Source organism: Hakea prostrata, chromosome 3 (assembly GCF_041222555.1).
Source record: "Hakea prostrata isolate BN-2017 chromosome 3, UWA_Hpros_2, whole genome shotgun sequence".
Classification (NCBI taxonomy): Eukaryota; Viridiplantae; Streptophyta; class Magnoliopsida; order Proteales; family Proteaceae; genus Hakea; species Hakea prostrata.
The window spans coordinates 26,510,582-26,525,942 of NC_142602.1; the positions used below are offsets into that span (position 1 = coordinate 26,510,582).

Consider the following 15,361-nt stretch of genomic DNA (forward strand, 5'->3'; position numbering starts at 1 on the left):
TAGAATGGGTGGGTTTTTTTTAATGGAAATTGACCAATAGCAACTTTGCTTTCCATATAATTTTCGTTTTTGTTGTAGGATGCTCAATTGTTTCTTCTTGTTCATTTTCTTACACACCATAAACCGTTAGTCAACCCGAATCTAAACCGTTAGCCCAAACCGTTAGTTAGCCGAACCCAAACCGCACCAAACCGAAACCGTTATTTTGCTAATGGGCCGTGTTTGGGCTAGTGTTTTTCATCCCGGAACCGCCTCAAACCGCACCATTGACACCCCTGAGAGCACCTACATATTGTACGTGTTGTACTATTACAACTATCCAACTGTGTGGCTGCAAAATATACATACTTTTAAAAAAACAATTGGAACACTGGGTTAGGGAAATCAACATATGTCACATGTTTTGTTGTTTTAGCTAAGTCCATTAACCGTGGTAATTCCTCTAGAGACCACTTTTCTCTTGAAGGCTATGGTAATAGCTTTCTAATTTGATGATGATTGGTCCAAATCTCGTCTACCCTTATCCCCCTTTCTTACGCTATCTGCATGCCTAACTGTAGGCCAAAAAGCATAGTATCCAGCATCCCATTAATTTTCCACTTTCCAAAATTGACGGGCTGTAGGTGTCTGTCTCTATATACCCCAATGCTCCAGCCTGTTACTCCTAGTTGCTAGTGAGAAACCCCTGCACATATCAAAACAGTTTTGTTAGGTTGCAAGAAATGCATACACCAATTCCCATCTAGGTCATCTAAAGCAAAGCTATTGTTACAATATTCAGGGATATTTAATGAATTATTATCTTCATTCATTTGTATCTTCAGCACCTTAATCCAATGGTTCGTGTTATGTGACACCACCATTGGATTCGGTTTTTTATGATTAAACACCCACTCATTTCTTTCCTTCCATATGAAGTAACATGTTATTATGAATACCGCCAAAACCCATCGCGCGTTGTCTTTACTTAATTGTGAAAGCATATAGAGACAATGATTAAGGAGTGATGAATTTTGCCGATATTCGATGCGGGAACCCCAATGGTCCTGCCGCATGGATTCTTTTTCCCCAGTCACGTGAGATGATTATATGCCATATGGTTTCTTCTGATTTTCCACATGTGGCACAATCCGCACTCATGTTTGACCATTGAACAAGTTTGGCCCGAACCGGTAATCTTGCATTTAATACCCTCCAAAAAAACACTTTAAAATTTGGGTGTATTGGGAGTTTCCACATTTGTTTCCACCACTTCGCAGTTTGCTGGTCGTGATTCCCTAACCTCTGTTTAACTATCTCCTTATAGGCCTGTTTAACTATGAAATCTCTATTTGGAGAGATTAATGAAGACCAAGAGTCTTCAATTTCTGAGAGAGAGACAGATTGGATTATAGTAGATAAAGGATTTGAGATAATCTCCCAGTTCTGATTCCGGTTTAGATTAGATTGCTTCTTTATTCTTCTCATAGTACCTTTATACTCTCTAGCCGTTGTTCATCATAAAGGTTTTGCAACTTCCGTCCATAAAAGTCTTCTCCAAGGCCTGTAATAGACTAGAATGGCATATAACTTGTCCAGAGTGCATAATCACACCAATTTGAGAGCAGCTATTGTCTTATCCTGCGAACAGAGAACAGTGAAAAAAGGTGTCCAAGTAGGGACATGAACCACAGAAGTGAGGGAGGATAGGGGCTAGGGTAGAAAATCTTTCTCTAGTTGAAACATGCAAATTCATACACCAATTAACTTCATCATACTATTGAGTCTAGGCTCGGATGCTGTACAAGCATGTAATTCAAATCTGATCAGAATTTTCACCGAGATACAAGCACACCAATCTGTTTAAACATCTCACTAAGAATGCAGAGACCCAAACGGCCACTTTAGATTTAGGCAATCATCCAACATTTGGCACTTGGCTAAAGATAACAAAAGAAGAGAAAAATAGCTGAACACCCAGCACATCCATACCACTCATCTCATGATCTACTCAATGATCTTTCTATTAATATCCCATTGATGTGAACATGGTATATTTGTTTTTCAATTTCTCTGTACATCAGTAAAGGAGAGGTAAAATGGGGGGGGGGGAACAAACATATGAACAAATGAAGATAAAAATACACACCTCCTCACCTATTTGTCAGACTAGCCACAGTGAGAACATAAGAAATCTCAAATTACATTCACTTCCCGCTTTCTTTTGGGCTCATGCCCCTGCATCATAATAAACCTGCGAGATCTCAATCTTAGATGCTTCCAAATAAGTTACAACATTTTTTTTGGGGCGCACACCTCAAGAAGAGCAAACTAATCAGAGTGATTGAATGCTTGCCGCACAAAATGATTCAAATCGAGGTTCAGTTAAGTCTATCGTTTCATCATCTGGCACAGAACTCCCAACTGTAGAAGTTAAGAGTATAAATTTCTCTATATACTCAACTGACCTTGTCGTATCTGCCTGTTTCCTGCTATCACCAATACATAGGGTACGGTCTAAACTCAATGGTAACGAACACCGAGCAGACCATCTACCAGATGCAATTCTTCTTAGGCTACCAGCATCCTGTTCCTTAGCCTTCTCCATCTCTAGTGAACTTTTTGTGCTTGGATCGGGTGACCTCTGCATTTTATTTTTATTTTTTGGGGGTTTTGGGGGGGGGGGGGGGGGGGGGGGAATGGTTAGTTCAATGGCATAGAGAACAACATAATAAGTGCAGCATGTAGATCATACAGAAAAATTAATAAAAATAAATGTAGCAGTACTGGTCCAAAGGGAGTTCTTCTTTTACACTTTCTTTCTATTTTTTTGATGAAAGGGGGGGGGGGGGAAGGGATGTCTAAAAATCAATTTCACAGGCTTTGTTGCATCCATATGCTGAACAAAATGATGTATCTAGAAATAACTCAATATGAAACCTGGGAGTCCATACTTCAATAATGCATTCGTACAGGAAGATTTTCAACTGGGCAGGATAGGTTTTTCTTTCTTCATGTGTGATCTCATTAATTTCAGCTACATGGCAGGTTCTGCTAATCCAGACTCCACTAGATAGGGAAGTATGGATTGGCCACAAATTGAGTTCCGTGATCCAAATCAACTTATCACCGATCATGTAAGACTCGTCCAATCAAAGTTTCAGCCATGAAAATTTAGTAGTCAGATCACCCTAAAAAATCTATTTGCCAAAAGTGGTTGTGCAATTGGGATGACATTTATCCCACATGCAGTGGTGGCATCCTATGGTGACTCTTTGCACTTCACGATTTTGTGGAAGATTATTGGTCCTAGATTTGACAGGCAAAACCATCTAGAAATGATAGTTTAAAAACTCGATGAGATCTTGGAGAACTTGAGAATCTCAAGCATTCTAACATAAGATGGCATACGAGACACAAAAAAATGAATAGCTTCAAATAACTCAATCGGAATTTTGAATATTTCAAGTAGTACATACTTTCTATCGAAAAAAGAAAAAAAAAAAAAATACGCATGGTATTGTTTTGTTGAACTAGTGTAGTAAGCCAGCCATTACTTACGTATTATTCACGATACTTGGATGTCTCCATAATATGTATTTTGATCAACCCAATGTATCTTGTGGCTAGTAGTAGAAATCTGAAGTCTTTTAACCATTTCTTAAGTAATCATGTGTCTTATATATGTTTGTGTAATTATGCCTCAAAAACTCAAACAAGGAGTAGAATAAGCAATTTCAGGGTTTAGCATTTACTAATAACCCAGGACACAACATTAAAACACCATATTTTATGGGGGTTTTTTTTTCAACTTGAATAAAATGAATATGTAAATTCAGCCTAAAACAGGTTTCCCTTTAAGTTTTGGAGCCAACATGGCAACATCATTCTGAAATGCAAAACAAATATGTACAAACACCCCAAGATCTTGAGATTTTAAGAAATTTGTCTAGGTCAAAAAACTGTTTGAGATGAGTTTTTGAAACTTGCAAGAAACTTCCGTACCACTTGAATTTGGGATAGCTGCTGAATAGGGCACAAAGTACCAAAAAGATCTCAACTTCAACAGTTGAGTTACAAGCTTTCAATGTTAGTATGAAGTGAAGACGGTGACAGGCAGAACCAGAAAACATATATCAGTTCTACGTAGCAGCTGCTTTTTAAGACAAAGACAGATAAAGTGGACGAAAAAGATGAACAAAGGAAGGGTCTGCATAGATGACAAACATAAGGACCATAATGCATATTTGGACAATAAACTTATAACCTGATAGGAACAATCAACAGTAACATGAATGGCAAAGGTCCCAATTGAAAAAAGGACTGTGAAAACATGCATTTACCTGAAAAAGGTTTACAGTGAAATTTCTTCTCCTAGGAATCTCAGGTGCAATTGTGGAAAGAATCTGGACAACCTCACTCATTGTTGGACGAGAATCAGGATCCAGAAGCAAGCACTCCTTCGCTAAGTAAGCCATTATCTGCATCTCCTCTTTGGGGAAATTTCCCTTCAAAAGTGGGTCAGGCAATTCCGAGATCACTCGTTCGCTGTCCTGCAAACGAGGGGTAGCCTACAGAAGAGGAAACTCAATTTAGAGGATTAAGAACATTTCTCTTTTCATGAAAACCAAATATATTGCAAGACCTAAAAGAAAAAGATACCATTCTTTTAATTGAAGATAATTTCCATTCATTTCATGCAATTTCCAACTCCTTACACCTATGATGCACAACCAGTGCAATCAAATATAAATACGTTTCAGTTCAGACTATCCATAAGAAAGATCACCTCTTAACTTGATAATGGGCTGTCAAAATTAATCTGCACATTCTGGACAGTCAATCAACAACAACTCAGCCTTATCCCAACTAAACAGGAATGCTACATGGATCCTTGCCTCCAGTAAGCTTATTCGAGGTGATACTTGATGCAATGCTTAAAGCCATCAACGTCTTACCTAGAATCATTTTAGACCTACCACTAGTTCCGAATTGGAGCATCCAAAGGCCTAAAATCAATAAGAACGGCAATTGCTCAAGATCACTTCATATAGATGAATAGGATCACAATCATCAAAAAGGACAGCGGTTTTCCAATAGAATATTTAGAGAACAACATGTGGAGCTTCAAGAAGGGCGAACCCGGTACTTAAGGCTTCTACACAAACAGCATCCCCGGAGGGGGGGGGGGGGAGGGATTGGGGAGGGGCAATTTTCCTACACAGCCTTACCCCAGCACTTTTTGCTGAGAGGCTGTTTCAATACCTCGAGCTCAGGCCACAGCATGTGGAGCTTCAGTATGAGTAAAATATCTGAGCCTTGTGCAAACAAACCATACTGGCTTGGAGGAGGGATGACAATGGGAAGGTTCTCAGAGGTTTTATCCAATACCTTAGACAACCTTCCGTATGAAACATTAATGGGTTCACCAATATTACTGGTGACTAGAGGAAATGATCAGGGGTTCAACCTTTTGGGACTGGGATATGAACAATTTATCCAGCCCTGTTATCATCCATTAATATAACAAGGTGCTAAAATGATGAAAACGAGCAGAAGAAGAATTTAAAATTCTACCCATATGACTAGGCTTTCATTTCCTTTATTAGATCCTTTATGAATGGGATGCCGACCAGTGATCAACTCAAGAAGAACTACTCCAAAGCTGAAGACATCTGACTTAAGCGAGGCCTTTCCAATAATTGCATACTCCGGCGCAAAATACCCAAAAGTGCCTTGCAATCTTGCAGGAGAACTAGAGCAGCTGGGAGGGTCATCACTCCTCAAGCATTTAGCCATTCCAAGATCAGTAATCTACAAGTGAACAACAGGGAAGTGAAATACTTATTATGTCATCAAAGTTGTCATAATGTCAAAAACTTGAACTTAACCTAGAAATTGACCCTAAGTTGAACCATTATTATGAACCAAATAAGACGAGTGACCTTTAACACTAAGGGAACAAGAAAAGCATTTTGTTTCCTAATGTCTAATTTTGGATATTACATGCAACTGGCAAAGTGCGGGCCATAGAATGTATTCTTAATCGAACGAATTCCCAGTGAACCTAAACAGCTTTTTTCTGATCCCTCCACTCCCCCCCCCCCCAAAAAAAAATCTTTTTTACATTTCCTCTTTTCCTGATATCTGGATTCCCACATGAAATAACACATCTGAGGCTCTTACTTTAGCTTTAAACTTCTCGTCCAAAAGAATATTGGTGGATTTGACATCTCTATGCAAAACCCTAGGAGCAGCAGCTTCATGGAGATATTCCAAACCCCTTGCAGCCCCAAAAGCAATGCTAACACGAGTCCCCCAGTCCAAGGCTTCCTTTGCTTGAACTCCATCCAAGCAATCTCTTAGGTTACCATTCGACAAATACTCAAAGACAAGTAGCCTCTCAGCATGTCGTCCTTCAGATTCTGAGCAGTATCCAAGCAAAGGCACCACATGACAATGGTGGAGTCTGGATATCAGTTCAATCTATCAACAAGAGAAATAGGTCAGTATAGAGAACGACAGTTTTTCCAACTTCTTTCTCCAAAAGTAACCTATAAGAAAACAATGGGTATTACTTCAGTGAAAAACATAGAATCTGCTTCAGGCCCCCCTTGAGTTTTTAGCCGCTTAACAGCAACAGTGGTGCCATCTATCAGCTGACCACAATAGACATGGCTGCTTGCCCCCATGCCTATGAGGTTGATGTTGGAGAATCTATTGGTTGCCAGCTCCAACTCTGAATATGTAAACTGAACCATTTTTCCAGGTATTGTTCTTTTTTTGTTTCTAAACATGAAAGAGGCCTTCTGTATGCACCCTGCAGTAGCAATTGACATAATAATGGTTTAAAAATAACCAAGCAAGCTTTACCCTCATATAACACATTATAATCAGTGTTCAAATTCTTTTTCAGTTAGAAACACTCCAGGATAGTTGAAAATTTTATCCAAACAAAAACTTGTGTATACATCCATTACTGGTTTTCCAAACAGAACATCCACCATACAGTAAAATCACCGTTTTTACCTGTGAATGGACTCAAAGGGGAGTTCACATCAACTTTGAATTCAGGCATGGAATTAGACCTATGATTTATTAGGTTGGTAGTGCTACTGTAGCTTGAGTATTTATCTGATGAAAATACTGGAGATTGGAGACGATGTTTTTCCCTCTTATGCATATAGCATGCCAATGATGCAAGAAATGCAACAGTCGTGAGCACCACACATACTAGGAGAATGTATACAACGACTTTGCTGGAAATATGCTTCCTTGAAGGTTTTGGTTCAACGGTAAAACCTGCATGACAAGCATTTTGAATCCATTCAGTTAAAGTACAATTTTAATTAAAAACAGAACATTAACTTTACATTTAAAATTTTGCTAAACAACTTCATCCCAATTAAAGTCCAGAGCATGTTAATCAAAAACTGATCCTTAACTTCGCATTTAACAATTTGCTATTCAACTTCATACCACTTAAAGTCCAGAGCACGTTAATCAAAAACTGATCCTTAACATTTTGCCAAACAACTTTGTATCCATCATCCAATTTCAGAATGTTAATTTTACTTGCTGTTGCAGACTGAGACCCAAATCAAGGTCATTAACAGTATCGATTTCAGGAATTGCAGAGCGGAGGTATCCATGCTACTGTGCTAGGCTGGAAAACCGCAGGATCAATATAAAACATAACTAAAGATTCTTTATAGCATTGCAGTACAACAATGGCTACTAAGAAGTTCAAACGCAACATTTCCTAGGTAATAAGGAACTTTACCAGATGTGCAGTTGCACGCTGTGAAACAACCGGGATCATGGAGAGTGGCTGTTTTGGGCAATCCTTCAGCAGCACATAGACAAATCCATCTACCCCCACCAGCTTCTTCTGCAATAAGAAGTTAATGCAGTTAGAAGTATGAAAATGCATATTGGTCAGTGCTTCCACACCTATTTATCTCCAGAACAAAAAGAACACAATAACATACTTAATCTGTATTAATAAAATATACAATACTTTTCAGCAAAATGATACAGACTTTCTTCAAGCTAACAAGTCATAGCTGCTTATGTAATAAAAATCATCAGTATACCAGGATCACAATCACATGGTGCAGAGCAGTTAGGTCCAATAGTATAGCTCTGATTTACTTGTTGAGCAGAAGTACACAAACAGGTCCATTTGTTAATGTCTGGCCCATCAGAACGTTCATCTGTGACAAAGTCAATAACCCACCAGCTACAGTCAGCAAGAGAATCAGTTCAGTAATTGGCATGTAGCTGAATGAAATTTTAAAGCTAAACTCTTGTTGAAACAAGGGCAGTTTATTTTCTGCACCTAATTACTTATGGTGCTGTCTGCGACAGAACTTCAGCGACCCAATGAAATAATCTAAATATAAAGATGTAGGCAATCACTCTGGAGATCTTCCATGCACGAAGTCTCCTTAATGGATGAGCATTACCATTCAACATAAAATTGTCTGTCTATGAAAATGCTATATTTTCTGACCATATTACGAATCTAACAGATTGCACACTTTGAATTGTATAATCTATTCCAACTTTGTCCTAAGAGATTCAAAGGTGAGCCATGAAAAAGGTGGGTCTCACAACATTTTTTTTCCGGCCAAAAATCTATCCAAACAGCCATCTACTGTAATAAACTGGGGTCTTTCTTGGCCACAGGATGAATGGATAGAACATCACAACAAATTTAATATGTATATGAAATATATACTAACCACAAGAAGTATACTGAAGCCACAGCAACATAACAATCCAGATAAGTGTAACTTCCAACTGAAGCTTCATTCTTACAACTCAAAGGCTAAATCAAGAAGAATAAAACCGGTTAGAGGATTCCTGACTATCTGCAGCAAAAAGGAAATCATGTTAAACCTAAAATTATTTCACATCTGTATTTCTCTCTAAAAAGCAAATAAATCATAATTGGTACAACTCTTCATATGATGAAACGGTTATGATAGAACTGAGATTCATATGAATTTTTTTGCAGAACTGTAAAATAAATACAAGAAAAAATGAAGACCAATGCTCTTGGGGGGGAAAATTTACTATTCCTGCATTGTCTATCTCCTTAGAAGTATACATTTAACTCACTCTATACTAATTGAATCTAAACATCCTGATGATTGCAGAGAAAAATGAAATGCAATCATGCACCAGAAAATGTGCTTTCTAAAAAGTTTAGCTGACAAAGTAGTTTTTTTTTTGGGGGGGCACTAAAAGGTCAATTTATTAAATTAAGAATAGAAAAAAGAAAACAAGGAAAGAAAAGAAAAAAATCAGTAAAAAATTACATTTGCAAAGCATGATCCCTGCCTTCAACCTCACACACTTGATAACTAAATCAAGGCATAAGACCAATGGCAAGAGTTTTGTAACTTTTCAGAAGAGTCTAATTTACTGAACCTTCATGATCAACAAGACCACCTCTTCAAGTATGACTAATATAAGACCTCATACCTGCAACAGACGGCAGAATAATTACACAACGAAACAAAGAACTGGAAGAAACATTTTAAGGGGGAAAAATCAGCAGGGGAGCAATTTGAAGGAAATCTGGCATCCTTCAAATACATATCAAGACAAAGTTTTAATTTACAAACTATTTTGTTTTAACCTGCAGTTTAGATTTCAAAGAGAGAAGATTTGAGATTTTGGCAGGTCCAGACCAATCAGCCATTCATCTTTAGTTATGACCTACTTAAGCTAAAATATAAGAACTATATAATGGCTTAAATGCTTATATGCTGATTAATAAACTGAAATGTGTAGGACAAAAAGAGATGAATTTCCTAATTCCTAGAATATATATCTATAATAGTACCCCCTCCCCCCGAGTCTACTTAATTATGCGGATTCAGCCTGAAATTGAAATTCTCAGAGTGACACAGACAAAGCATAAAACAAATCCAAAACATAATCACATTCCATGGGCACGTACGTTTCTTAGGAACTGCAAGAAAAGTAATTTGGGAAGGAATGGCACTGTTAAACCACATTCTGCCCACCAAAATTTGTTGCCATACAGTATGTGTTACCAAAATGGAGTAGATGCACAGGATAACTGAGAAGAATCAGGACACTTAACTTACAAAGAAGAAAAATGCAGACTGAAGTGACAGTGGGTCGATGTGAACAGTGACAATACCCAAATGACTTAACCTAATCCCATCGCATCCTTGAAACTTTCTACCCTATCAAAAACGATAACAAGAAGGATGGCAAAAAAACACTACCAAAAACTACATTTCGGAGCCATCAGTGACCGACTATCAATGGTGATTGGAAAAGGCAAATAATGAAAACAAAAGTGATGGGTTTTCAATATATTCAAACAGAATACATTTAATTAAAATAAATAAATAAATAAAAAAGGCCTCCATTACTCACCAGTCGGAAAGCACCATTTTGGCAACCGGAAAGTGACGCCTCAACAATCAAATCTAAATATTTGGTGTTAAACAAAGCATGTCGAAAATTAAAACCAGCGTCGTCATCGACATCACCCTCGGATTCATTATCATCTTATCTGAGTGCCTAAATCAAAGACAGGACAGAATGGTAGGAAAGTAGAAAGGAATATTTTTCAAAATTTCAAAGATGGGTACACCAACGGTAAAGAATTAAGAACTTAGCTTCAAAGACATTTAATAAAAGTTAACGTGTGAAGGAGGAATTTCGACTTGTCTTATAGGGACACTCACCGGGCCCACCAATCTCTTCGTCGACCGTCGGAATTCCGGAACTTCCGGACAATAATATTATATGGTTTTAAAATACTGCTCTTCAGTGAGTCTCATCAACCTGACAACTATAGAGTGATCTAAGGAGAGGATGGAATGAAATCATTGGAAGGGACGAGTGAGCATTGAGCTCCATGCAGTTCCTAGTGGTCCCATTACACATGCAATCTTGAATGAAGATTCCAACTTGATGGTTATGATTTCGTAATAAGGTTGCAAAGTGGAAGAACATCATCAAAGTAAGAGACAAAATGGGCTCACCGTTACTTGTCTGCAACCCTTGCCGTGGATCTCCATGGAGCGGGAAAAGGATTCTCTTCCCCTCCTCTAAAGAAGAAAAAGCTTTTACCTTTCAAATAAACAAAGAAAAAAAAAAAGTTAGTCAGTCAAGTTTCACCTTATGGAAATGCGGAATAGAATTTTAGGGCTTTGGGAGCCAAGGGGTTGGGATAAGTAACCTTTTCCTGACCAGTTCTTGAGGAATGAGGAGAAGATGGGAAATCGCAAAACGAAATGGAATGCTTAGAAGTTAGGGATTAAGGACGAAAGGATCAAGAACATCTCATATTATATTCTAAAGCATCTGGAATCGAGTATGAGAAAATGATCTGTAGAAATCGAAAACGCAGGGAGATGCTAAGGTATTAGTGGGAATAGTTAGTTTGAACTTTGAACCTACCTACTAGTACCTGAAAGAACAATGTTCAGTCTCCGGCAACAGTGGATCCAACTTCAATATGCTAAAACCTACTACTACTCCATTTGACGGAAGGCGTAGGAAACGGAACAGGAACCGGGATTGTGCAGGTACGAAGAAGAATTAACACTATCTCAACTAAAACAGTAACTGATTAACTCACAAGAGAAACAACAGAGCTACTGGATTTCGTTTGGGAAACTAAATTTTCATCACTGAAGCGCATCAGATCAGCTAGCTGAAGTGATGATGAAGGAGAAGAGAGAGAGTAGAAAGGTGTTGGGAATTGGAAGCGCATCAGATCAGCTAGCTTGGGAAACTAAATTTTCATCGAGATGCGAATTTTACTGGCTGTGTGTGGTGTGCCACGGCGTGAAGGATTTTTTTACGTACATTTCGTTTTTTCTTTTTTTTTTTAATTAGTGTTTTAACTTTTAAAAAAGAAAATTCATTTTAATGCTTTTTATTTTTCCATGTAAAAACTAACAAGGCTTCGACGTAAACTACATTGCCACGTGGCATTATCTCTGTACGGATTCTAACGTACCGTCAAGATCTTATCATTGAGTCGGAGCACCTCTCCGTACTCAATGTAAATGTTGAAAAAATTACGTGATTACCGGCTTTAAATTTAAAAAATAACCACTTAATAAATTATAAAATTAATTAAAACTTACTTTGTATTTACAAAATTAATTAAAATAATATATTTTTATCCTAAAATTGGCCATATAGACATCAAGAGTAAAATTGTCCAAAGAGTATGAAAAAATTAGTGACTTACCTTTGGACAAAATAGTGATTTTCTTTCGATTGATTATGTTTAAAGGTAAAAAATATCCCAAGAGGATGAAAAATCATTCTTTTTGTTAGTTTTATCAATCTATACGACTTTAATTGATTTTTTTAACTGAAACATTGAGTGGTTAATTTTGTAAAGGAGAACATTTAAGTAATTAATCGTGTAATTTATTTAAATATTAATTGAATATTCCACATAAGGTGGGCTTCATTGATTGTGTTACACTTTGATTTGGTTTCTTATTGGTCTGATATGGGTAATATACAGTTACTAGAACTCTTATATGGACTGGCTAGTGTGGGCTAATAGGAACCGTTAGATCTTGATGGACGATCTAACGGATTTGCCTATATAAAGGATGCTAGGTCCCTCCTCTAAACCCTAATCATAATCACAATCACATCTCGCTAGTCGAAAGGATATACCATCAAGCCAGTGAATAGGGAGGAGTCTAGAGGAGAAGATCCAACATCAAGTTGATCATAGAATCAACTTCCACCTCAAGTTTGTTCCTAGTGGGAGACATAAAGAAGATATTCCGCTGCGCTTCGTCTCCAATAGAACCATAGAAAGGTATGCTCATCATCATCTTGTGTCATTATCATACTAAGGTGTTTTTAGTCGATCTATGCGATCTTGGATAGAAATATTCTTACATGTGGTATCAGAGCCTGTATAGAATCGATTAAAAACCCATAGGATTGTTGACTGATGAACTTAGGGTTCTAGAATGGAACCTATGAAACTTGTGAATTTGTTCTCCTGATTTTTTTTCAACAAAACCGTGGGGTTTTTTGTCAATAACTTTTTTTCTAGAAAGAATTTTGAAAATCTAAAACTACCACTGCGTAGATCTCAGAAAAACGAAGAAATTGATATATTATGGGTCTCCATCGGACTTCGGACGCGCCGGTAATCGCTGCCGGAATCCAGCAGCATCTTTTTGATCTTTTTTAAATTTGTGCGGTGCTGACGTGGCAGTTTGACCGAGTCAACGGGTCGGGTCAACCCGACCCATGACCCGCCAAGGCGACCCGATTTTGAACCCGTCAGGTCAAACGGGTCGACCCGGTTGACCAGTCATCGGTCCGGTTGACCAGTCATCGGTCTGGTTTCGATTTTTCGGTTCAATTTCGAATCGATTTCTAATTTAGATTCTTGGTTCAATTTTGATTCGATTCAATTGCTGATTTCGATTCGGTTCAATTTAGATTTGATTCAATTGCTTATTTCGGTTCGGTCCGGTTCGGCCTAATAAGATTCTGATTTATTAGACCGTTTTTATTTGCTGGTTGAACCAGTTTAATAAATAAATAAAAAACCAGAATACTATATGTTTAGTATTTGTTTATTTCTGACCAAACCGTAAGAAACTTTAAAGCGTTCTTCTGGGGTTTTATATTTTGGATCATTTTGAACGCAATGGAATCATTTTCAAGACCCAATTCTACCCCTATATATGTGAAATATTATATATCATGTTTTGGTTGAGCCGATAATTGGAATGCTATTTATTTAGTATTTTTTTATTTTTGGCTAAACCGTAAGGAACTTTAAAGCATTCTTTTGGGGATTTATGTTTTGGACCCTTCCGGACACAATGGAATTATTTTCATGACCAAATTCCACTTTTATATGTATGAAACATGATATGACATATTTATGTTGTATATGTAATTTCACCGTTGGGTGAATTTTTTAATATGGATTTTTTTATCAAATGGCTTTGTATTGTAAGCATGTTTTATATGATATTATACAATTGTAAAATATATATCATGCATGCCTTATAAAGGGTTTGATTACTTCTGGTAATCCGGATTTTTATGCAAATGTATTTTCGATTGCCTTTTGGTAATCCGGAATTTTAAATGTATGATGTATTTTATACATGCTTTGATTGCCTTTTGGTAATCCGGAATTTTAAATGTATGATGTATTTTATACATGCTTTGATTGCCTTTTGGTAATCCGGAATTTTAAATGTATGATGTATTTTATACATGCTTTGTTGCCTTTTGTATCCGTTTGTATGTGTTTTTTCTCTTTGTTGCCTTTTGGTAATCCGGAATTTTAAATGTATGATGTATTTTATACATGCTTCGATTGCCTTTTGGTAATTTGGAATTTTATATAAATGTATGATGTATTTTATACATGCTTCGATTGCCTTTTGGTAATCTGGATTTCTTCCAAACAATGTATTAGCATTATTTGTAGGTAACATAAAGTATATCCCAATATGAGAATTTCATGAGCTTGATTGTGAGTGACTGCCAAAGTGGCATTCATGGTTGGGTTTATGGAATGTCAGCCATATATAGTATGGGATGTCTCTTGATGTTAATGCATTTTTATACGCCCAAAGGTGGTAATTATGTGATAGCATTAAGAGGGAGACATGTACAACATTTGGTTGGGAGTTGATTAATCTAAGAAGTTTATACACCCAAAGGTGGTAAAATTTTCAAGGTTGGAATACTCTCATGGACGCCGACGTATAAGGGAGTATCACAACTATATGTCATGAATTCTGTCCAAAAGGTGTTTTCATGATGATATATGTGTACTCTTTAAAGTGATGCACTTATAAGTTATATGTTACCCACATTGTGATAATAAAGCGATGTACTTATAAGTTTCATATTAAAGTGCTAATAAAGTGATGGAGTATTACAACTATATGTCATGAATTCCCAAGTGTTTTCATGATAATATATGTGTGCTCTTTCTAGTGATGTACTTATAGTTACATATTAAAGTGATAATAAAGTGATTGAGTATTACAACTATATGTCATGAATTCTGTCCAAAAGTGTTTTCATGATAATATATGTGTGCTCTTTCTAGTGATGTACTTATAAGTTACATATTAAAGTGATAATAAAGTGATTGAGTATCACAACCGTATGTCATGAATTCCGCCAAAGTGTTTTCATGATAATATATGTGTGCTCTTTCTAGTGATGTACTTATAAGTTACATATTAAAGTGATAATAAAGTGATTGAGTATCACAACTGTATGTCATGAATTCTGCCCAAAGGTGTTTTCATAATGATATATGTGTCTCTTTCTAGTGATGTACTAATAAGTTACATATTAAAGT

General features: G+C 36.9%; 1 protein-coding gene across 18 annotated transcripts; it reads right to left on the reverse strand.

The window, feature by feature from the left end:
- Window positions 1–1,251: 1,251 nt before the first annotated feature.
- Window positions 1,252–11,786, reverse strand: NCRK (Protein kinase superfamily protein). Of its 18 annotated transcripts, none has more exons than XM_089150108.1 (13): window positions 11,434–11,786; window positions 11,016–11,103; window positions 10,402–10,548; window positions 9,418–9,471; window positions 8,727–8,812; window positions 8,076–8,195; window positions 7,763–7,870; window positions 7,009–7,281; window positions 6,558–6,799; window positions 6,166–6,465; window positions 5,557–5,793; window positions 4,323–4,550; window positions 1,252–2,623 (listed from the first exon to the last, which is right to left on the reverse strand). In XM_089150108.1, the coding sequence occupies exons 5-13, from the start codon at window positions 8,794–8,796 to the stop codon at window positions 2,315–2,317; spliced, it is 1,887 nt and encodes a 628-aa protein (XP_089006234.1). In that variant the 5' UTR covers window positions 8,797–8,812; window positions 9,418–9,471; window positions 10,402–10,548; window positions 11,016–11,103; window positions 11,434–11,786; the 3' UTR covers window positions 1,252–2,314. The 18 variants fall into 18 exon arrangements, with proteins under 18 accessions (XP_089006234.1, XP_089006229.1, XP_089006230.1 ...); XM_089150103.1 differs by having other exon boundaries at window positions 9,306–9,471; XM_089150104.1 differs by having other exon boundaries at window positions 8,727–8,855; window positions 11,434–11,785.
- Window positions 11,787–15,361: the final 3,575 nt, after the last annotated feature.

Coding starts and splice junctions, on each gene's coding strand:
- NCRK (XM_089150109.1), bottom strand. CDS start 8,796: ATGAAGCTTCAGTTGGAAGTTACACTTATCTGGATTGTTATGTTGCTG. Junction 7,871..8,075: donor ACCATGTGATTGTGATCCTG/GTATACTGATGA, acceptor TTCTTATTGCAG/AAGAAGCTGGTGGGGGTAGA. Junction 6,800..7,008: donor CCCTTTGAGTCCATTCACAG/GTAAAAACGGTG, acceptor TTGCTACTGCAG/GGTGCATACAGAAGGCCTCT.